Source organism: Suillus paluster (genome assembly GCF_016628075.1).
Source record: "Suillus paluster strain FC165 chromosome Unknown EDB91scaffold_3, whole genome shotgun sequence".
In the NCBI taxonomy this organism is placed as follows: domain Eukaryota; kingdom Fungi; phylum Basidiomycota; class Agaricomycetes; order Boletales; family Suillaceae; genus Suillus; species Suillus paluster.
In genome coordinates, this window is record NW_024537563.1 from 1,305,111 (window position 1) to 1,328,151 (window position 23,041).

Here is a 23,041-nt window from a genome sequence, read left to right on the forward strand (position 1 = left end):
GGTTGAGCACCCCACTTCATCAGTGGATAGCCATCAGCATGTGGTCAAAGGTCTGCACGTAGGCAACAAAAGCGCTCACCAGTTGTGTGGCAGGGTAGGTTCAAGGGCGATACCGTCAGATCCTCGGATGCGATGGCTACCCCAGCCATCGCTGCGGCAGAGATGATCATAGTGGTGAGTGAAGTGAATTTCATGGCTGAAACTAGTGATTTCTGAATCAAAAACTAATACGCTGGCTTTTATCTGCAGGTAGTGTATAGGGGACAGCCAAGCAATCTGCATGATGTGCTTGCATCGCGAAGTTGCGCTCCGTGACATCATTGTTTTGAAGGCATCAAATAATGTGCCGGACGCACTCCGCCACGAGTCCTTCTGGTAGTACGTGTTAGTGAACTTCGATCTATGGTGATGTATTCACCCAATTTTCAGATTTGCAGGGATGCGCAGACGCACTTACCGACCATATGCATATGGAAACTCATTAGGCCTAACCTATGCCTGCATGACCTCGCCACTAGAGCATACTAGAAGCCAGGCCAGTGGTCGCGGGGGTAAACTGTAACGGCGTTGTGGAATAATTGACCTGGATGGTTCCAACTCACGAGTTGTTTACCCGTTAGTAGACGTATTCTTGAGTCGCAAATCGGGTATTCGCGTCCGTCCTGGATTGACGGTGGAGTTCACGTACTGTTTATGACTGCGTGCTACATACGCAATGTCAATTTATCCGCAACTTATTCCGGTTGTTTGCGATATCTGTATTGCTGATTATGTTGGGACTGGTGCTACACATGGCACAAGCATTTGATTCATCGCGCACCAATGTGTTCTTGATGGATGAATGCAACGGACTTGGCCTACCAATAAATGTACGTTTTTTTGTGTTCGCTCCAACGTCACGGCCTATGATACAAATTCATGAAATTCATGCACGTGTTTTGTGGAAAGGAAGTAAGCTGAGCACCAGCTGGCAGCAGCTCCCATCAATTCGGATTCGGTGGTCAAAACCTAACTAGTGCCGAGCACGCCAGAAAGTCTAGTTTTCGACAGCCCGGCGCTTGAGCAGCTCGGCTGAGTGCTGAAAAGGAAGCATGACCGCACGTCACCTCTGCTTTTGAATAGTATATTCCATCTATTGAAACCGTGTCAGCTGCGACAGACAAAACCATTTAATTCATTCGCGATGGCCTGGCAGTATGACCGTCATCTACTGGTTGGAAACGTGACTGACTCGTGTCCGCCAATGACGAGCAAAACTGAAAGAGACACGCGAAACAAAACTGAAACACAGGCTTGAATCTTGATTGCGGAAGACGACAACGGTAGTGTCTAAGCTATGGAGGGAATGGTAGAATATGCAACATGGAACTACACACCAACAATCCTCTGTTCGAGCGGCACCTTCTTCACGGTGTCTGCCACGGCTGCCTTCGTACAGTCCATGCCCCCCCCCTCCCCCCCCATCCGAGTCCTTCTCGAAATGTGAGTTATGTGGCTAGGAATAGATGTGAACACTGCCGTCGGACACAACCAGATTCGACTGGCACCGTAATCTCAGGTCACGCTGGACAATGGGTAACACGAAGTGATGAATTGCTGCAGTGGTTGAGCTCGCTGTTGCCCACAGCGAGCACGAAGGTTTCGGCCATGTGCAGCGTCAACTCGGACTGCTGTGACATACAAGTGACATATGATTTTGTTAGGTGTGCTCTGTATATACAACAATAAATACAAGCGGACTATGAAAAAGGTACGCGGCATGACGGCAAATCGAACCGTCACCGAAGATCCACTATACTTCTCTCCGACAGATTGGCGTGGAAAGTACACTTTCTGAGCAGTGTTTCACTGCCGCAAGCACTTCTAGTCCATTTTTTATGAAATAAAAAATAATCAGTAAGCTATGTATTAATCATCCTTCAGAATCATTGTGCGAAAAAATGAGTGAAAGATGAGTGTAGTACATCGTGTTTTGCAACTCTGGGCCAAAGATAGTAAGTACGAGTGAGGATGCGTGAGCTAGTATGCTGAACGAGTTGACGCGGATGAGAGAAATGAACCAAGGAAGAAAGAAAAGAAAAGGCGCGTTCCGCTCAGCTGGACGCGTGGTGCCAGGATACTCCGGCAGGCTACGTTACCCGGCACCTGTACATGACACGGGAGCGTTAAATGTGGAATCTATGATCTTTAGTTGAGGAGCTTGGCATCCCTGAGCTAATGCCAGACGCGTGCACGTCACGGCCCAACGGCCGTTCGAAACTGCGATGGGTGGTCTTTGTCAGGTTCCTCCTCACACGACAGAAATAAAATAGAATAAAAGTACGAGTCACAGACTTGGTATTCTGAGGATCTCTGCATGAATCGGTGGCCTTTGCCTCTCGGAATCACTACTATCTTCTTGTCGAAAGGGAATGATGGTTGGTCACCTGATTTAGGTATTGCACTCGCGGTAGCACTATTGCTTCGGGCACAGTTATGTCATCTACGTTACAGCCTAATGTAACTTTCAGTCAAACATTTGATTCTACCTGAGATACCTGCACACGTACCTTCTTCGTAAGCTCATATATCCTCCTCTGTCCAGCAAACAATATTGCAGCGGTGAGGACACTCTGGAGGAGTTTGGTGCCGACACCTTTGTACAGCCCTTGGATACCTTCCTCTTTCAAGATCGTAGCCAAACCATCGAGAGAGGATTTATATTGCTCTGCATGTGCTTGCCCAGCTTGTAGTCTGCTCTTTATGACACTGAAAACAAGTCATATCTTGGCCTGGAAAACAGGAACTGAGGCTCACATGTAAGGATACGTTGTGCCCGTTGCGACTGCATAGCGCATTGTCAGCATACCTCAAACCACATTCGAATCCAGAGAGCTCACCGAGTTTCGAAAGTGCACCCAAAAAAAAGAAATGCCAGTCAGACAAGACTGCAACCGCACTTCCAGAGCTTCTCGCCCTCATCTTCAAGGTCCTTTTCTTAATCAAAAAATTCTTCAGCTGCTCGAATACTGTGTACTGCAGCACAGGGTTGACTACGAGCACCAAAGCAGGGCCGAGCCCACGGAAGAACCCGTTTAGCCCGTCTTTAGCGAAAATGGTTTGAATGGTTTGGAAGACACTTGGCCGTCTTGGTGCCGCATGTGAACGGGGTAGTTCAGAGGGTCCAGGGGAAGGTTCTACTGTGCCAACGGCTTGAGACGTCTGTACAACCCATATCGGGTTGCTGATTATGGTGGTTGCTGATCCTAGATGTAGGACGTTGGATCAGTGATAACATTGTTCATGCAAGCAGATGTTGACGTACCAGCGATAACGCCTGCTAACATCGACTCCAGCACACTAAGAGCCTTGTTCCCCTGCCTCGAATTCAGAATAATCCCTCGAGAACGTTCATAGAAATAATAATACACCCTGTCAACGTTATGAGCGCGAGCAGAACACAGCGAGGGTGCTGGAGAAGCTCTTACCCGTTTGTGACAGCTATCCCGAGCAAACTTGGACTCAGGCCGCTGTAGAGGCCCACAATACCCTCCCGCTTGATAATCTGGAGGAAATTTTGAGCTACACCCTGCCAAAAAGCGTGAGTACGAAGCACAGACAAGTGTTATATCTCGAATTGCGGTCACGACTCACCTTGGAGTCATTCTTCGCGTCGACTGCAGCGCGCGTCGATAAGACTATGAGTGGGCTGCGAGTACGAAGGACTACCTGAATTTACAATTATACACACGATAGGATGCTACATACTATGTTGCGGACATGGCGACGATGCCTCCGGCGGCGCCTGCGAGTGAATGGACAACGGAGTCGCTTACCATGATGCGAATGGGATGGTATGTACAAGGATGACGTGGACGTGAGCAGAGTCTTCCGTATTCTGGAACCGGTGGTACCGCGAGACTCGAGAGCTAGAGTTGCTATACCGAATGGTATTCCCTAGCTGAGAGTACAGACATGTGAAATTTCTAAGTTAGATGCCGTAAATAAAATTGAACAGCTCGGGTTGAGCCAACACATGCAGCCTCCACTATACACTTTTGGCAGCGGAACAATATCGAAGCCATCTAACAGAGTTGGAACTGCAGATGTACTTTACGATTTCCTCTAATTCTGACTCAGAAGAGACTGTGAAGTACACACAGAAGTTCTGATACCTAGTAGTACCTGCGACAAGCTCGTTTGCAACTTTTGCTTCCTTTTCCCAACGCAGCTGCCGACTCCTCTAGGCTGTCAACCCTGCTGCCAACTGCCCAGAAAGAGGATGGCTGGCCTCGAGGTGTTCTTCCTGGGCCCTAATTGCGACCCTATTTTTTCCCCCATCATACCCTCATCTGTTGAAGGGAAACTTTGCTCCTTAAGTACCTTTCTCTTAACTCATCCGAGATGCAGTCCATGACATACCCTCCCCCATCATATTACCTGGTATAGCTTCGAAGATGTCATGTCATTAACGTCTAGCAGTCATTTTTTCTCTCCCAGATTCTGTCTCGGAGATACAAAATAAGTTTCTGCTATATGTATCCACTTCTTTCACGCCTGGGTGCCCTCGAGGACATCGAAGCTAGCAGATCCGATTCAGAGTCCTCCCCTACTAACTCGCCACTAGTAACTCACGCGTCATGCCATCAAGCAGAAATACGACTCACCGCCACACTAGTCGTTGCATGCAAAGTAGTTCTACCACGCCAGTGAGTCATGTGATTGAATTCAGGACACAAACTACTCACACATTGATTCACCTCAATGCAGTATTTGCAGTTTGAATTCAATAAGCAAAATGTAGGACATTTATTACTGTCAGAATTACTGGCAGGTATCGATGTTGCAGATATCGACGCTGTCAAAGCAGCCACAGCGGCGAGGACAAAGAATAAATTCATTGTTTGTGAGGATGTGATATGGGATCGAATCAATCTGAAGGTAGACAGTACTAGAAACACGGCTTGCTTTTATATGTTGAATGTTGTTCTTCATGGCGACGTAGGAAGAACCTATCCACCTGAAATCCGCTTTCGAACAGATGATATCTGCATTGCCAGCAGATTGCCACCTAAGATCATGTACGTATATAGTGACTTTTGTACTGGAACGTGGACTGACTTTACGAAAGTGAACATTTGCAGTGTGTGAATCCACATTTCGCGGAAGTAATGATCACACCGAACTCACGATTTGTCGACCCTTTCCATGTTCAAGGTGGAGATCTCATATGTTGCTATAGAGGTGATGACACGATTCTGCGGTGGATTTTACGTCACGCAGGTGCCAGGTAGCCCTGAACACGAGCCCGAGCGCCACGCTGATCCATGGTTCTCCGTTCCTCCAGAGGATTATTCGGCTTTGTGTGTAGTCCGGGCTGATCTGTCGCTCATCAGTGGAAGTGCAGAGTCTAAACAAGGCAAGAACCTGGACGATCGTGTTCAGCGTTGAGATTCACTTTGGTCTCGCCGTAAAATTGAACCGCTCCTTCATTCGTCTGCTACCCTTCGGGTCGAGCCAACACAGCAGCCGCCACTGCACTTCCAGCGGAGCAGCATTATTCCCTTCTCATCTAGCAGAGCTGGGACTGCAGATGTACTCCACAATCTCCTCTGACTCCGCCTCAGAAGAGGCTGTAAAGTACAGAAGTTCCGACACCTACCCGCGACAAGCTCTCGTTTGTAACTTTCGTTTCGTTTCCCCAACGCCAACTCCACTATCTGGGCTGTCAACCCTGCCGCCAATCGTTCCTGCAGTTGCTCGATGGTCTTGCGGTCCTTCTCCCGCAGCTCTTCTGATCCAGCTCGCCGTTCCTCTGCGGCCTCTCCCGTGATGCGCATGTCAGATCCCCGAACTCCTATTCTGTCGGCGGCTAAAGGCAGTCAGTGCAAATCCGGGAGTTTGTAGTTAGCAAGACTCAGAATAGATCCGCAGGAAGCTGTGTACGAATGATAGATGCTAGGGAATGTTCAACCATCAAGGTGAAAGAATCCTTAGCCAACTATCACCGGGGGACTCAGGTTGTAAGTTTTGGACAAAATTCTCGCTAAACAACCTTTCGCGATATCGATTGCTTTGTTTGAATGGACTCACAGGAACTTCGAAGCTTTTGGATACGAATAATAGGTGTCTAAGGATTCCTCCACCGCGAAAGAATCCTTCTAAGTAGGAAAGCTGCAAGTACCTTTTTGGGGCCGCAGTGTCTACCAAAACCTTGTCTTGTGCCTCCCTTAAATCGGTGATCACCCTGCTGTTGAGCTCCCTGAGTTACTCGATGGTCGTGTGGTCCTCTGCAGCCTTCCGATCTTGTTCTCGCCGCTCCTCTGCCTCTCCCGTGACATGCATATCAGTTGTAGTCATGGTAGTGCAGATCAGGGAGTTTGCAGTTAACAAGACTCAGCAGGATAATCGTTCGGTAGCCCGTTTGCGGTTGAGCTCCGTCAGTTGCTCAACTATCGATCTTTCTCTAGAAGCTTCTTGGCGGCCTCACGATCTACGGCTTCTCTCGTGATTCGCGGGTCGGTTGTAATGAAAAAAGCTCACAATCTCTGAAACAAGAATTAAAGGAATGGACTCACAGACAGCTGGATACGAATAGATAGACATTTTATTCGTCCCCAGCTGCCTGTGAGTCTACGGATTGTCTGACCAAGCCAGGACTGAGATGGCAGGCTACGGTCAGAGTTCGCGCCTCAAGCCCCGTAGCGAGGTCAATGGCTTTGTGAACTGAATAATTTCTTCTCTCTGCTCAGGGGGAATGCTTATTTCCATTGTCCCGCCGGGGACGATGGCTACCGCCATAATGTCAAGTTGAGTAGTAGCCATGATGACAGTGGGGGTTGTGAAAGAGCAAACGAAGTTGATGTGGTTGACCACGGCGTGCATCCACGTGGATCACATTGTAATACTGTATAATATATTCCAGCAGTGTTCCAACCCAATGCATAACCATAGAATACAAGATATATTTCAATGAATACACAAAGTCGAAGAACGGCATGTAACAAGCAATTAGTCACCTAAATATATGTATGACGTTCATTGCTCTGGTACCGTTCTGCTATGCTGGGTATACTTTACATTAGAATGACGAGTCCTTACTTGTCGGCCTTGAACGTGCCATCCTGCAACTGCCTAAGCAAATGCTGCGTCTCCTCGACGTCCTTCTTGAAGCCATTAGAGCTGCCGCCGGCATCCTGCCTTGTGGAAAACGTATCGCCGACAGTTGCTTTACCGTCGTCCAACGCGAGCCATTTGTCCAACTGCGTGATGATGGCTTGCGATTTGAGGCGGTAGTGCGTACGGATCACGTCGCCGAAGGGTTCCGGAGGGTTCTTAAGGTTACCGAGCATCTGTAGCAATAAAGGTAAGAGACAACGGCGTAAGATTAGGTATAGGTTCTACCGCAGTCTTGACGACCATTCTCCGGACATTGGCCGAGTCTGGCGAAAACTCAGGGAAAACGTTCATCATCGAGTTTAGCTACTCACACTGCCTCGACTGCGGAGTACCACCATCGTTCGCCCATCCAGGCTCGTTAAGATATGGTTCTTCACAAAGGATCATGGACTGAATGGATATAAGGACCTGCAGGGTGTGAGCACAGATGCTGAGGTATAGTAGAGAGAGCGCAAACTTGTAACAATGTCGATTTTCCAGAGACCCACCCTGGTCCAGACCATGTACCAAGAAGAGACAGGCAGACTTTACCATCCTGAAATATGGTGAGAACAGTTCACTACTTGGATATTTGCACTCACTGCGTAGAGATTAGGATTGAACCGATACTTTCCACCGTTGGTCTGCCAAGGAATCTCAGTCACAGAAATATTCGAATCGAGGCAGTCACTCACCGTCATGTACTTAACACTTGGAGGAGCTTGGTTATAGTTCGGTCCAAGGAAAATATCGAACAGGAAACTGCAATTTGTGAGAGGGATAGTTTTGTTTTATGAGTAACTTACCAGCCATCTTGGTAACTGGACAATAAATGTTAGAATAGCCCAAGAGAGAGAGTAAGGTACTGACGGGGTTCCTTCTGGACCTATGATGAGCGCCTTGATGATGTCTACACGATTCTCATCGACTCTCAAGAACACCGAGGAATCCCATGCAACAGGCAGATTCGTCGTCAACACGGCGAGCTGCATGATTCACTAAGTCAACAAAACTTTCACGAAAGAAACCCCACAAAACCTCTTTTGCGATAGCTAGGGAACGCTTAGGGATGTCCGACGTGGCAAGCATTCGGGCCTCGCTATTATAGTAGAACTTGTAATGTGGCAAGCTCTCCTCTATCGCTCCTTTCTTGTCTTCCTCTCGTGGAACAGTAAGGTCACAGTATTCGAATCGAACTTGAGTAGCCCAATCGAGGTATGCCTTCTTCCGTGCCTCGTCTGTTGTAGCAAGAGTAATCGTTGAATGATCAAACGGTTCCGATGAGATCTTTGGCAGTGAAACGTGTAATCGGTCAACAAATGCGTCGCCCTTGGTTTCGCGCAGTGAGCGGTCGATGGCACTTGCAGTCGCCAAGATCCGCTGACAAAACAAGAGCAGCTTATGATTTTCATCAGACAAAGAAGGGGTCAATTCTCTCTCCTTGCCCTTGGCGGACGACGTCATCCGTTTCTGCTCCTCCGTCATCTCAGTCACCTCTGGATCAGGAGTTTTAATTCCCTCCAATCCTTTGATAGCAGCTTGCGCTTGGATGACAATTGCTTCCAAAAGTTCTCGTGGGCCAGCGCTACCTTCATAGATGATAGTTCGTTCCCGTATGGGCGCCTTACCCTTGGCTACTTTCTTGGGTGCGACGGATTTGACAGAAGAAACCACCATAATTGGCATCGCCATCATACTTGCCAATGCTTCATGGTTGGATATTGTCTGTAGTGCAGTGTCAGTCAATGCAGTTCAACGTACAATGACAGTGGTGGACTACCTCGAGCCATTCAAATAACTCAAAGTACAGAACAGAACGATCTGACATGTCTGAGAGGGAATCATTCCTGAGCAGAGTGGTGCAGAGATAATTAAAACGTCTGCGGAGATGCGCAAGAGCCGTGGGGTGGACCATGTAGTCGCTGGTTCGTGCACCTCCCTCTCGGCGTAGAGACGGAAGATATTCACGGATCTGAGAAAGTATTGTACCGATCCTCTCATCTTTCAAGCGTTGGGTGGCCTGAGCTTCTAGCTGGCCAGAAATCTTGCGTTTTCTCAGAAACAGTCACCGGTGATGGTTCATATGAAAACTCACATCTTCCTTCACCTCTCCGGCATAGCCAATGCCTCCTTTCGATTTCTTCCCTACTGGCAAAGACATATAATAGCCGTCGTCGTCGTCATCGTCCCCTTTTGGAGTAGACGAAGAAGAGTGCAGATCGGTCTTTCGTCTCTTGTTCGTTTTTGATTTGTGAGAACTCTCTTCGGAGGTTTGTTGACGCTGCTCAGAGAATGTGGATTCCAACATAGCGAGCCCGATGCCCAATATAATGCCTTGCAGATTGGAACAATGGAAGAGAGCATCATCACCCGAAGACGAAGGGTCACGATTGCTTGCAGTGATAGGTTCTCCGCAAGCGAAACAAAAATCGACTTTGCATGAAGGACAGGTGCGCTTTACGACACGACGAAGATGTTGAATATACAGCAAGAAATCTGGCTATATGCAAGTCAGCTGTCCCCTTTCCGACAGTAGAGCGATTATACGCACAAAAATGGCAAAGAAGTTACTCTTAGATCTCTGGATCTTATGCCCGCATGCTTGGGGGCAAGGGCAGTCACCGCTGCTTAGCTCGTTGTAGAGACCGAACAAGAAACCCTGTTCGCCGCCCTCTGGACAACCCTTCATCCACTGACCCTGAGTCATAAGCTTCAGCTGCTCGTTAGTGTCGGGCATAAAGGCCGTCTCAGGTTCCTCTTCAACTTCTATAACTTCCTCACGACGATCCTTCGAGAAGAAGATACCTTCGAAACCATCAAAAATACCGAAGGAACAAACACGTAGGTGTACTCGCCAGCGTATGGATCTGCTTCAGCCACATTTCTGACCTTGTGCTCGTTAAAATCAGAGTCGTAGTCGACATAGTCATCCACTGAAAGGTGCGGATTAATGCATCGCGAAAGACTATCCGGGAGGCCACGAACCCTCGTCGTCGTCATCGTCCATGTATACGTCATCGTCGTCGTCTTCGCCTTCGCCTTCGCCGTCCTCGTCCGGCGTCTAACCAAAAGTGATAAGCATCATTCTCCAGAGTAGCGATGAATTACATACAGCACTGCGCGGCGTTCGTGATGGAGTAATGGGCGTTACCGGAGCAGAAGACTCCATACTAACGTCTCCGTCCGTCTCCTCGACGTCTGCAAACTCACCTTCGAAGATTCGCTCGGCGGCTTGCATTACATCTTTGTACCGACGAAGAGCAGCCTGCGCTTGTGCTTCCGTCGCACCCTACCAGCCGGTTAGCATGGCATCGGGCCGGAATCCCAGAACCAGGTCTTACCATCTCCACCAGTTGTTGGACCTCTCTATCCATGGTGGCTGCAAGAGACTAGACAGTGAGGATCTGCTACTTCCTTCAATGTTGCTTTATCAAGTTGTACAAGTTCAAACGCGTGACAATATGTACCGTGACATGTCACAAAACATGATTAGCTAAGTAATATTCCAGCTAAAACATAAAGATGAATAAATAAACAAATAACCCGAAAGTTGCCCGAAAGAACAAAACTCCTCGACTAGGTAGAAAGAATATCATTCAGCAAAGAAGCAGTAAATTGGTCAGAACTACCTAGATAAAACCTTCCGAGATATCGAGAGCAACAAAGCTCACGTCAAGAATAGCAAAGATGTCCAGAATACAACGATTCATACACAACCCTAAGACAACCCCGTCAGACCAGCTGGTCGAAGCGGTCCAGAAGCGTGGCACCGATATTGTGAGCACACTGGTATTGGTTCTTCAACCCTTTGTAAGTCGAGAAAAGCTTTCTCTTTCATCCCGGTCGTAGCTAAGAGGATACGAAGACAAATCGCTCATCAGTGCGAGTGTGTCCAAGCTGGCTCTTTGACGTCCTTGAAAAGCAGATGGTGGTGTACTACCATCATTGCTTCCAGAATCAATCTGGAACGGGAATGGCCCAAGACCAGACGAAGCCGTGGAAACCTGAGAAGCGGTAGACAGCCCCAAGGTCTGGCGGCTGGGAGGAGGGTCTAATGGGGGCAGTGGTGTCTCCTCGGATTCTGGCACTACTGAAGGAGTTGGATCCTGCACCTGTGCAGGGGACAATGAAAGGGGTTCTGCATCAGAGACTAGAGGCTGCGAGAACGGAGCAGAGAATCGTTGATGTAGAGGAGAACGGGGTGGAGAACGGATAGGAAGCGATGAAATGGGAGAGGGAGGGACAAAGGGGAATGACTCAAGGATAGAGTCTGCCCGCGTTGAGGTGGCGGAAACCACCGAGCAGCCCGAGACTCGCTTGCGATCCAAGCCCTGGGCACGAGCTTGTGCATGCGCATGTGCCAAGGCTAGCTGCTGCTGTTCCTCAAGGGAGGATGGCTGACGGGAGGATGGCACCGAGGCAGGTGAAACCAGTCTGCCCACGGTCGTCCTGTAGGGCGTCTTCTGGGCGTCCTGTGGGCATAGTAGCCCCACATTGACACGTGTAGCACTGCTGATATCTATAACAGACCCGGCCTGAGTGCTGATGCTGGATGGACGACTATCTCCCGTTTTTTTGGACCACGGGAGACGAGGTGATTGGAGAGAAATTTCCGATACTGGGCGCGACTGGTTTGAGACGTCGCCATGCGCCTCAAATTCGTGATGATCCCCGAACGGATCGCTACGCATGGATGCATTATGCTCTTCGTCTGTCTCATCCAAGGCATCAGCAGGGCCAAAAGAACTGGCTGCAAGGGGAGACCGAATTGAGGGACGGGAAGCGACAGATATAGAACCAATGCTGTTCGCAGATAAGTGAGATGTGGGCGTGGATGGACCTGAGGTCTGAATGACTTCTGCTTTGACAACTCCCAAGACCTGCCTGACGGCACTTTGGCTTTGCGTGACAATCATGGGTGCTTCATTGAGGAAATCACTGGAGTAGCTGGCGTTTGACAGATATGACATCCTCGACGATCCTGAGCGCTGACTCTGTGTATAACGCGGGTTTGGACCACGCAAAGATTCGTCGGACACTGCAGAAGCATTGTCATTCAGGGTCAGATCGGGTGCTCGAGCGGGCCGGATGGGAGAAGCAGCAGGTACAGCAGAACCCGAAAGCCATGAAGGTGAAGGAGAGTCAGCTGACGCAGAGCCGGGGGATACGAGAGCAATAGGGATAACATTTGTGCCATTTGTGCCCGTTGACGTAGTCTGTATAGAGTTACCATCGTCGAAGGGATTAGGTGGTGTAGCATGGGGATTGGGAGAGGCAATGCCGGTCGCAGATTGACCCCGAGACTGCGGATCGAGATCGATGACGCTGTCTGACGATGAAATGTACACCCTGACGGTATTGGGCTCAGAAGGAGCTGGTGGCTGAGGTTTTTCAGTGGGATTTGGGCGATTCAGAACTGCTTCTGCAGGAGCGGGAACCTGGTCCTTGACTTCCTGAGCTAGCTCGCGTGCCTTGCGAACACTGGCACGGCGGCGATACCAGAAATAAAGTACCAAAGCCCCTACAAGGACGAGAACTATGGCAACAACTGCACCTGCGAGTGCGCCTGAGCTGACACCCCCACCACCATTAGAGCTGGCAGTGGTCTTTGCCTGACAAGTGAAGGTTGGGCAGGCGCTGCAAGATCTGTCATATGATCAGGTATGTAGATGAAAGATAGGAATTAAAATGAACGAACCTGGTTATCTGGACGCAGTTCTGATCGGCCGAGCAAGTGCAGGATGGGGGAGCGGTAGCACAAGTAACACATTGCCTAGGATCTAAGAGCATGATCTAAGAAAGAAACAAGAAAAGAAAAACAAAGTAGTAAAAGAGCGTGATTTTGACGAAATTTTAAACAATATCTTGATCTGAATTTTCCTACCACAGCTGCTCGGATGCGCAGACAACGATGGTGAAGGATAAGAAGGGTGACCTTGCAACGAATGTGCTAGCCAAAGGTGAAAGTCGGAAGGTGATGAACGACTTCCCACGATTTTGGCGTTGGACAGCGACCAGGAACAGAACTCGAGGAGGTTCTTATAGTCTATAAACAGACAGTCAGGCCTGCCTGGCCGCCTGGCTTGAAGCCTATATTTTTACTCTAAATACCAGGTGAGAGTATCAGCCATATAAATTCTTTTACTTATCCTTATCATCATACCAGATAAACTATGTCTGAACTCGAGTGCACTATAGCAGTCGAGGGTCTGACCTACAGTCATGTTCCTAATTCGCCTCCTTCATTGGAAAATATAACCTTTCATCTTCAGCCTGGGTCTCGAACCATATTGGTTGGCGCTAATGGAGGCAAGTGCCTGTTTAGTTGCCACATATTAATGCATCTGATATCATAGGCAGCCGGAAAATCTACGCTCCTACAGATCCTGGCGGGTAAAAGATTGGTCAAAGATGCTGAGATCCGCATCAAAGGCCTAGATGTCTTCAGGGACTCCCCCCCTGGCGTCACCTTCCTCGGCACAGAGTGGTCGGTAGCTTTCCTTATGACCGCAATTCATCATCCAAGGTCCAATTGTCTTCTTCTCCAGGGCAATGAATCCAGTGGTTCGGAGCGATATCGTGGTATCTACATTCTTGGACTCCGTGGGAGGATACAAACACAAGGAGAGAAGAGACAAGCTTCTAGACATCTTGGATGTGGACTTAGACTGGCATATGCATGCAATTTCTGATGGAGAACGTCGCCGTATCCAACTCTGCATGGGTCTCATGGCCCCATGGGATGTTCTTCTATTAGACGAAGTAGGACCTTCCACGTCAATTTTTGCGAACTTGTCTGAGTCACGCACGTGTGCAGGTCACTGTCGACCTTGATGTCATGGTTCGTGACGAATTGCTTACTTTCCTTCGAGACGACAGCATCGCCCGTGGAGCTACCATTATTTGTGAGCTGCAAGCTATTTAATTCTCCTGCATTACTTCAACATCTACACAGATGCGACACATATTTTTGACGGACTCAATTCGTTCCCTACTCACGTCGCCCACATGCGTTTTGGATCCTTTGCTACAGAACCTACTCCATGGCCTTCCGGCTTTACAAAAGGTCCTCAAACCCCCACATTATACAACACTGCTCTGCAGTGGCTCAGGGAAGATCGTGATTACCGCCGAGAACTTGAGAAACAAGGGCGAAAAGGTCGTGGTGCGAGAGATGAGGTTCGTTTTGATCCCCGCTCCTTTGGCAACGACTTGATTGATTCGTGGAACTCTAGACTGTCCCTTCTGACTCTGAGACCTTCTACAAGAAGTGGGTGGGATTCGTTGCAAATTATCCCTGACTATGAAATTGATGATCATTTAAAGATACGACTATAGTCATTAAGACAACACTACGGCCGTGTGGACGCATCATGTGCACTGTCTCGCAATACGATTACATCAGTTTCAACAACCTGTAGCGATAGCACTACAAGAAATCCTTGTATTCAACATGCACCCCTTAATTTATGATATTTGAATCTGGACGGGTCAAAGTCTTGGACACGCCGTGTAAGACCAAGTCCTAGTAAGTACGATATTCAACTGTTTTCAGGCAGATGTGATTAGCAAAAAAAGTTATATTCTCCGTTCGCGTGCATCCTAAGTATGTACTATAGTCCCCGACTGGACAATCGACATGGAAGAGGGCTTTGACGAGGTTAAATAATCTAGTACTTGCACTGCGGCAACGATTTGCCTTATTTAGGCGGAGCACGCCCAGGCCGGACTCGAGGTTTGTTGATTCAGAAGGTACCTTTTACACCTTTTTATGTAACTTACCTGGCCGCTGTGATTTTCCGCCATCATGCCTGAAATCATAGACTTAACAGTGTCTCCCCGATTACCAGAACCTATCGAAATATTGTCCGACGGGGAAATACCACCGGTCTCTCCCAACCAGGAAGATTCTTCCTCACAAAAGACAAGGCGAAGGCCGCGAAAACGGAAGAAATCCAAAGGCCCTACATGCGATGGCGTTGACCGCTCAAGAAACCAGTCTCTCGAGCGTCGAAGTACTGCAGATTCTCGCGTTGAAACTGTTTCTCGAAGGCGATCAGCGTCTCCAAAACGCCGTTCACCAACCCCAAGACTTTCTGACCAGGAATTATTCTTCTTTGACGCCGCCCCTGCTCCCGTGGTCACAGAGCCTACGCAGATTTCAAATTCTCAACCAGAGAGCTCCAAAAGCGCAGCAGATCGACTTCTACTTCCCTCCCACGTGTCTGTTTTGAGCGGCGGCGAGGAAGGTGCAGTGGCAGTCGATATCATCCCCCCATTACCCGTAGATTCTGAGGAGGAAGATTACATTGAATATCTTGACTATGAAGACAGGAAGGTGTGCGGCCATCAGCGGTTACATGATCATGATCTGTTTTTCATATTCTTTCGTAGGCACCTGGGCTTGTTCGCTACTTCGAAGCGGAGGCAGAGGAGGCGGCCCATGCTAAACCGTCGCGCTCTGTATGCAAGAATTGCGGTGCAGAAGGAGAACATAAGACGTATCAATGCCCAGTTCAAGTGGTGAGTTCTTGAACCTCCTCCGTCTGGTATCGCTCATTCCGCTTTGAAGTGTCTGACCTGTGGTACTCGTGACGAACATTCAACTCGAAGCTGTCCTATCAGCAAGACTTGCTACACCTGTGGGATGAAAGGTCATATTAACAAGGTGAAAACGTTCGTGATTTGCCATACACGCAGTCTTATTGGTTTCAGACCTGCCCAAATCGTTTCTCGCGTTCAAGGCTCGCAGCAGATGCGGACGATGGTTGCGACCGATGCGGATCGCAAACTCACAAGATGAATGTAAGATAGCGATTCGATTTTAAAGGTTCTACTGTTCACCTTCCAACGTCTGTTAGGAATGTCCTACGCTGTGGAGAATATACCAATATGTTGCCGATGAGGATCGCGTTAATATCATGCAGACCAGGGAGGAAAAAAAGAAACTGGCACTTGGAAATGGGGGCGAGGGATACATCGCATTGGAGGAGTGTTGTTATAATTGTGGAAATTCAGGACACCTGGGAGACGTATGTGTTGCTGCCAGTTCCGAGTCGTCTTCTGACAAGGTCCAACAGGATTGCGATGAGGTCGCTTTCGTCTTTGACATACCCGCTGAGCCTTCGGCTTTCAGCTCGCACAATATTATGTCTGGGCCATTCTATGACCCGGCATCCGAGCCCGTTCGAGTTCGCCGTGGGCCGCGAGAGTCGCAGAACGAAGATGACAGACCCGCCTTACGTGAAGACTGGGGTATGGATGCACCTGTTAACGTTGGAAAACAAGGGAAGAACAAGGACAAGGAAAAGTTGGCGAAGAGGTTCAGAGAGCAAGAAGATGATGACACAGGGGATTGGTTCAACAACCCTCGTAACATGAAGAATCGTGGCAATGACAAACCTGCGTCAAATGGCCGAAAGGCTATAAAATTCGGCAATTCGATGAAGGATGTCGGGCGCCAGTTTATGCCACTCCAATCAGCAACCCCTCGCAAAAGCCTTCTTGATCGATTAGGAGACAGTCCTCACCGTGGTCATCGACGGCGGAGCGGTGACCACTACGGTTCATCAAAGGAACCAGAGTCTTACCGAATACGTGGAGCGTCGCACAATTCTAGAGACCGGGATGGCGAGTATTCTCGTAGTAACTCAGGTCGTGAACGAGAGCGGCAGCGGCGAGATTCGCGAGAGTGGGACAGAGACAGGGACCGGGGACATGGATGGGGGAATGAACCCAGGTATAAAGGTGGTTACAGTAGATAATTGAGTTCGAGCTTGCCTCGTTTTAGGAATCAGGTTGTATACTAGGATCTGCATCCCACACAACTGGGGGACGCACCCCTAGTGAACAATCAGATCTCAAATCCTAGTAGAGCTTAGGTTTGGCGGATCCTTCATGTTATCTGTCGAGCTTGGTTTAGTTTAGTTGATATCCAGCACCACATCAATACTAGTACTAGTGCTCTGATCGGACCTGTTCTTACTGGCATATGGAATCAGACTACCTTTCTTGAGCCGTCGACGTTGACATAAACATGCTGAGTGCCGTAGGCAGTCTCGTTCCTTCCCCTACAATCGACCTGGGTCTTGCCAAAGGTAGGAGCATTTCAACAAAAGTCGCCCAAGCTGCAGACTCAACACATTCCGAAGGATCCATCATAAGTCCAGCGACCCGCGCTGCTCTCAACTTTCAGTATGCATCGTTAAGAAACATCAACCACTGTCCAACTGGCATGTACATCACTCCTTCGGTGGAGAGCACCCTGGTGTGGGACGCCGTTCTCTTTGTGCACAAAGGTCAGCTTTCTCAATACCTAACCGGCGTGCTGTTCGATTTCATGTTCTGGTCAGGGTACTATCAGGATTCTGTGCTGAAATTCACCATAACGTTTCCCAACGACTATCCTGAACGACCCCCAACGGTGCGATACTTGACGGACATTTTCCATCCCCTCGTCGACCCCCGGACTGGGGCTTACAGTCTTATACCGCGATTCCGGCCATGGAGGTCCGTGCTGTCCTGTTACAGTGTGTCGAGGAGCTAATACGCGCGTCCAGACCCAAAGAACATCAAATACATCATATTCTGCATTTTATCAAGAGCACGTTCAAGGAGCCCACTCTAGACAAGCTCCGCGAGGAAGATGTTCTAAACAAGGAAGCCTTCAAGTGAGTTACATTCATCCTGAGAACTGCCTTTGCTGATAGTATTGTAGGCTGTAAGTAACGACTAGCCCTGCCACTCCACGTACTGACGTTGCATACAGCTATCGCGACAATCGAACCTCTTTTGCGACTTTAGCGAAGCAATCCGCAGAGCTATCTCAATCTCCCAGTGCTCTCTATGACACTTCAGGTTCAAAGAAGAACCACTCGTTACGGTTCACTCCTTTGAAACCAAACGAAGTCGACGAAGTACTAGTAGTCCTCTCCATTCATACAGAGGGATCAATTTGAGCGGTCATGCATTCATGGGTCATCAATGAAGCTAAGTATGGGTATACTAATCATCCATACACCATTTGTATCCACACTTACTGTGGAGGTTTAATATAGTCACATTAAAGTACCGTTCAAAGTACCGTTCTTCGCGGTGGTAGTATCATGATGGACGCCGCTCTAGAGCGAACTCAAAGTGACAACATAGAGTTCATCTATCGTCGCTGCTACTGTCGTTAAGACCGGGGAAATGGCCCCGGCAGGCATTAACTGTTTCGAACGGAGTATCCGTGCCTGTATCATCATCCTGCTAGCACCGACTGTACGTGAGATACTGCTGTAGCCGCTAACTCGGAACATACCTCGGTCATTCTACCGAAGTGCTTAGAGAGCTTCTCGATGACGAGGCTGTACGGAAGGTGTTGCGTTAATTTCCTAAAGAAGTGATTAGTTTCAGTGTACAAATTTAGTGGTCACGGAGATTTGATACCTTCGAGGCTGTACGTTCAATGAATGACGTGCATCCAAAGTGGAGTCCAGAACGTTAGACGAGTGAGCACCTTCACTCAGGGACAGCTTGATAGAATATTCCTTATCAGAGTTACCACGCCCAAAATTGCGCTCGTAGAGCTCAAAGCTGGGTCGGTAAGGTTAGTCGGTAAACCGCGGACAGGATGAATGAACCAACGTGATATGGGACTATAAAGTGGACCCGATCATTGGTATACTGCTAAACTCAAATGAGAACTGGACTTACACAATAATCTAACTCGGGTATCCTCCTATTCGCGATCGGTAGGCCGGAGTGTAGCACGAGGTTGACAAGTGTATGAATATGGCTTTCTTTGGTGAAATAAAGGGTCAAGGAACTGGCGCCATTATTCCGCGCAGCTTCGAGGTCTTCTACAACTTTCCGAAGCAGTGGTAATGAAGTCAGGACGCCAATCTGCTCCCTAGACAAAGTTCAACGTTATACAAAAGAGTCACGGTTTAGCAAGCCAAACTTTTCATCAGCCTCAATGCCGTATTCCTGAGGCGCTACTAAATCAAATAGAGCTTTGGCACGCCCATACAATTCATGTAACTTGCGGTCTTGAGTCTGGCTGGGATCCTGACCGTGGCCAGCGTTTTGGTCGAAAATCGAGAACAGGAATGTTCGGTGATGTAGCGCGCAATACTTAATGGTGTCATACAGCTCGGAGACCTGCAATATCAGTAGGAGTCAGTCACCAATTCAATACACATCACAATACACTTACACGAGAGGGGTCAAACTTCTTTTGTTCGACATCGCAGAAATCTTCAAAGAGTTTGTCCCAGCGTTCTCTGAACAACCAGGGTTCATCGCCGCAACACCTACAAAAATTCATGAACCAGACATCGTTCCAAGTTCAACCAATTTCCTCACCATCGTTCCTGAATTTTGTCCACATCCATGGTCTCGAAATTCTTATGCATGATTGCCCGGAAGGAGCTCAAAAGTTCAATGACCTCCTGTCATGATGTAGCGTGAATATTCGACCTCCTATGAAGGTATCATGCACTGACGAACCTTAACAACTTCGACGGGCTCCTTTTTCATGCTCTTTGGCCACGTGAGCTCTGGACGCTTTTCCGGCTCACCGGGTCTCAGCAATATCTTCAGCCGCTTCTTCACGTCGTCCATCAGGTCCTTCGCTGCATTGGAGTCGTCAAGAAGGTCTTTGCGAATGATCAGTTCCGGAGGCGTCATCTCTTGAGAGCTTAATCTGCCATCTTGAGAGGAGCGCGAGGAAAGGGAGCTAGGAGTTGACGAAGGAGCAGAATAACTTGAAGAGTTAACATTGTCGACGAGTGCTGCAGCGAAGATTTCAGCAGATGCAATCACGCGGCGCTCGGAAGAGGTGTATATCTGGATTTTTAATTAGAATACCACGGTCTGTAAAGGCAAATCTCAAAACCGAACCTTGACATTCTGAAGAGCTTCCTTATCTAAACATAAAGGTCAGCGATATCATTCTTCTGGTTATGATGCACTCACTCATGATTGTCAGGTCCTTTTTCATGTTCTCTCCGAGGTCTCGGGATTGGTATCTTGCTGAGTGCGTGAACTGTGCCGAGAAATTCACATCAACATGAATGTATAAGAACATGCAAGAGTCGACACACTTCACCACCCCATTTGAAGACCAGTGTCAGCTTTGTTAACCTCCTTGGCTGTCCTGCCTGTCTCTTTGAATACACAGGCTTTAGCTGCGCTTTAGTTCCAGGAAGATCAATCTTGTTGAAGAGTGCAGTATTAAGGTTCGTGAGCTTCACAAGGTCATCGCCGCTCGCGCCCAGAGCCTTTGCCTCCTCAACAGCTTGGGCGATAAGGTTTAATTGCGACTTCTCGCGGAGGATTATCTCCTCCTTCTCCCCGTTGAGTAGGCGGACGAAAGGTTGCGTCCACGCATCACCGATGGGAAAATTGAATTTCAACTTCTGTTTGGGCGTGCGGTCAGCATGTCGGAAGACTGTTACATTTGCCTTGAGGATCCATGTTGGTGACTGCCCCCTGGTTGTAGTATCTGCTGAGGGCATCGGACGTTCTGGCGAGGACGACACACGGATGCACAGGTTAGCCAAGATCTCGGCAGCTTTGTCTAAGCGGCGGTATTCAGCCGGAAAGTTAACTACACATGGTGTGTCATCGTCGCTTACCATAATAACCTTCGTTTCCTTTGACAAAGCTCCATCCGTTCACATCGATGATCTGAGTTTTCTTGCCTCCTTCACATCGAAGCATGTCAAAGCCGCAAACGTTCTGGCCAAATGCTTGACATATTTTGGCCGCGTACGTCTTCTCCTCCTCACTCAAGTGGGTAATAAACCTTATTGGGCGGTGAGCAATGGAGATGTTACAACTTGCCGAGTGACAAACCGAATCTCCTTTCCTTCCGTATTTCGGCGGACAACGCCATCAACCACAGGGGACTTCCGAGTTTCAGCATGGAAGTAGTCCTTGCCGACCGTGTAGACCTTGATGTCTTCAGAGTTATCGACATCGATAAATTCCTCGTAGATGTATGAGCCATCCGTCCGGGGATGATTCAACGAAGGGTCAAGATCACTTGACTTGTTGCCGACCTACCAGCGGAAGAGATAAGTTGAGAAATTTGTGATAAGCACCGTTAAACGGATGCGTACCTTCCTGAACAGGCGGCGCCCTCCACCGCCCCGAAAATAGATATAAACGTTGTGATCCTCGCCGCTGACGGGTTTTTCCACGAAGGGTTTCTCCAAGACTTGACCGTCAATGATAATGGCATTTCCATCTTCACGAAGTGAGACTTCAGGGGTCACTCTAAAGCCACCCAATGTCACACCAAGCTTCTTTATCATCGCGTCTTTGAGTTCTACATCTACTTGAGGACCACCATCGCGAGAAACTTCCAGTCGCTTGGGTGTCGGGACCTGTAAATGGTCGAGAATAGCTCCGACCAGACGACGGTCCCATAATAAAGCTTGTGGTAAAAGATCGTTGATGCAGAAGGGGTGACGCAGTTTGACGTAAGATATCGCCTTGTCTAAGGGGAAATCGGTGGAAAAGAATGAGATGAGCACATCACAGCGGGGCCAATTTTCGACATCTGACAGGCAGCGTGAGCACGCAGTGTAGGGTATTAAGGAACGGAGAAACAGGGGAGGCCGGGAACATACCCTCATCAAGGATAACCTTGTCACCAAAAACCTTAACTTCAACAGCACCATGCGCTCTCTCGACTAGTCGTGTGAGGATTTCTCTCATTGCCTTTGATCTGGCTTTGATATCCATTGCACAAATGCCGAGGATCACAGGGGATCGATTGATGTCATGAAAGAGCGCCCGATCATCGCTGGAAGCAATGGAAGAACGAGAGGAAGATCTTGTGGGATTGGAACTAGACCGGGGAGATTGATGCTCTGGAGAATTTAAGAAAGCTGAAATCCGGGATTGCCTGCCTTTGTACATGATAGAGAAAGCAGATGGTTATTGCCTGTCAAAGATACAAAAAGTCAGGCTTCGGAGCCCTGTCAAGTAATATTAACTTCTGATACAAAGACGTATACCACGCAGATGATTGAGTAAACGCACCTGCAGGCGTGCAGGGAGCAGCACACGACTCTCTTGCTGATTTGAAATTTTGAAGGCTCAGCCCACTTTCAGCAGGATATTTCATATTTGGAAATTCCCTATTGAGTTTCGCGTGAAAATCAAAAGTATTTATACCGGCAGAATCCGCCACTTGCAGAAATTTCTAAGGCGTGCGCGTTGAACTGTTCCACTGCTTCTTTCTCGCACTCCAATAGCACGAATGCTGCATTGATTTCCTCGAGTGATATCGATTCCGGACCTACGAGATGTTGTGCGTTTGAGGTGCGAGTGGTAATTCCCGAGCGACATTGGTTTCTAGCGAGTCGAGTCAGTTGACAACTTCAGCATTCGGATACTTGTCTCAACATGCCAGCATATGGTGCGCTTGGTGTCGACGAATTGGCTTACCCATGACCGTCGGTAGCGAAGACTTGTTCGAGGGTTTCAAATGTGTCTATCGCTCGAGATTGCGGCGCTACGTGACTAGTGAGTGCCCATATTTCGAATGAGGCGTTCGGCCTCGGCAGTATGGGGAACAACATTCATTTATTGGATAAGAGGGTATGGAAGTATCTGATTCGTGCACCTGTGACACAATGAATAAGTAAGCTATTCAATTTCAATCGAAAAAGGCCACAGTAAATTTTTCACACGAAGTGTAATTCTTAGCATGCAGTTCTTCCTCCGCGGTCTCCTGCTTTATTAGAAGGAACGACTGTCTTCCTTCTATAGGTCTAGCCACACTCTGTAAACACTAGTATGTAACTGCTGTTGTTGGTATACTTCGTCGAGGCATTGATCAGCCATTTTCTCTTCATAGTGGGGTTCATTCTTACCACAGTACTATCCATCCTTGAGAACTACCGAT

At 48.5% G+C, this 23,041-nt stretch overlaps 7 protein-coding genes across 7 annotated transcripts; 3 read left to right on the forward strand and 4 right to left on the reverse strand.

The window, feature by feature from the left end:
- Positions 1-2,482: 2,482 nt before the first annotated feature.
- On the reverse strand, positions 2,483-3,818 carry EDB91DRAFT_1242980 (mitochondrial carrier domain-containing protein; the record flags this gene model as incomplete). The annotated part of the gene is made up of 8 exons (XM_041322239.1): positions 2,483-2,494; positions 2,550-2,748; positions 2,797-2,824; positions 2,880-3,245; positions 3,305-3,411; positions 3,468-3,568; positions 3,634-3,688; positions 3,748-3,818. 8 exons carry the CDS (start codon positions 3,816-3,818, stop codon positions 2,483-2,485), a joined length of 939 nt encoding a protein of 312 aa, XP_041183344.1.
- Positions 3,819-6,809: 2,991 nt separating this feature from the next.
- On the reverse strand, positions 6,810-10,574 carry EDB91DRAFT_1101166 (ubiquitin conjugating enzyme family protein). Its single transcript, XM_041317227.1, has 16 exons — positions 10,479-10,574; positions 10,250-10,426; positions 10,123-10,198; positions 9,993-10,070; positions 9,689-9,942; positions 9,233-9,637; positions 8,918-9,181; positions 8,176-8,862; positions 8,008-8,123; positions 7,944-7,958; positions 7,833-7,899; positions 7,740-7,781; positions 7,616-7,693; positions 7,470-7,566; positions 7,384-7,421; positions 6,810-7,331 (listed from the first exon to the last, which is right to left on the reverse strand). Exons 1-16 carry the CDS (start codon positions 10,509-10,511, stop codon positions 7,077-7,079), a joined length of 2,682 nt encoding a protein of 893 aa, XP_041183345.1. The 5' UTR covers positions 10,512-10,574; the 3' UTR covers positions 6,810-7,076.
- Positions 10,575-13,144, reverse strand: EDB91DRAFT_1326461 (uncharacterized protein). The gene is made up of 2 exons (XM_041325227.1): positions 12,836-13,144; positions 10,575-12,783 (listed from the first exon to the last, which is right to left on the reverse strand). The coding sequence occupies exons 1-2, from the start codon at positions 12,925-12,927 to the stop codon at positions 10,938-10,940; spliced, it is 1,938 nt and encodes a 645-aa protein (XP_041183346.1). The 5' UTR covers positions 12,928-13,144; the 3' UTR covers positions 10,575-10,937.
- On the forward strand, positions 13,145-14,624 carry EDB91DRAFT_1101173 (P-loop containing nucleoside triphosphate hydrolase protein). Its single transcript, XM_041317228.1, has 8 exons — positions 13,145-13,251; positions 13,304-13,446; positions 13,498-13,624; positions 13,686-13,899; positions 13,955-14,042; positions 14,093-14,316; positions 14,373-14,407; positions 14,464-14,624. Exons 2-8 carry the CDS (start codon positions 13,311-13,313, stop codon positions 14,480-14,482), a joined length of 843 nt encoding a protein of 280 aa, XP_041183347.1. The 5' UTR covers positions 13,145-13,251; positions 13,304-13,310; the 3' UTR covers positions 14,483-14,624.
- Positions 14,625-14,731: 107 nt separating this feature from the next.
- EDB91DRAFT_1101181 (uncharacterized protein) lies at positions 14,732-17,079 on the forward strand. Its single transcript, XM_041317229.1, has 6 exons — positions 14,732-15,475; positions 15,532-15,660; positions 15,710-15,805; positions 15,853-15,942; positions 15,999-16,169; positions 16,218-17,079. The coding sequence occupies exons 1-6, from the start codon at positions 14,945-14,947 to the stop codon at positions 16,899-16,901; spliced, it is 1,701 nt and encodes a 566-aa protein (XP_041183348.1). The 5' UTR covers positions 14,732-14,944; the 3' UTR covers positions 16,902-17,079.
- EDB91DRAFT_1101184 (UBC-like protein) lies at positions 17,080-18,589 on the forward strand. Its single transcript, XM_041317230.1, is given in 6 exon segments — positions 17,080-17,234; positions 17,289-17,435; positions 17,490-17,646; positions 17,697-17,808; positions 17,824-17,825; positions 17,906-18,589. The coding sequence occupies 6 exon segments, from the start codon at positions 17,174-17,176 to the stop codon at positions 18,093-18,095; spliced, it is 669 nt and encodes a 222-aa protein (XP_041183349.1). The 5' UTR covers positions 17,080-17,173; the 3' UTR covers positions 18,096-18,589.
- On the reverse strand, positions 18,289-21,873 carry EDB91DRAFT_1044092 (histidine phosphatase superfamily-domain-containing protein; the record flags this gene model as incomplete). The annotated part of the gene is made up of 16 exons (XM_041313102.1): positions 18,289-18,384; positions 18,440-18,512; positions 18,568-18,714; positions 18,766-18,776; positions 18,835-19,030; positions 19,082-19,281; positions 19,337-19,433; positions 19,486-19,571; positions 19,630-19,968; positions 20,023-20,048; positions 20,098-20,167; positions 20,226-20,701; positions 20,760-20,929; positions 20,980-21,185; positions 21,246-21,688; positions 21,759-21,873. 16 exons carry the CDS (start codon positions 21,871-21,873, stop codon positions 18,289-18,291), a joined length of 2,751 nt encoding a protein of 916 aa, XP_041183350.1.
- Positions 21,874-23,041: the final 1,168 nt, after the last annotated feature.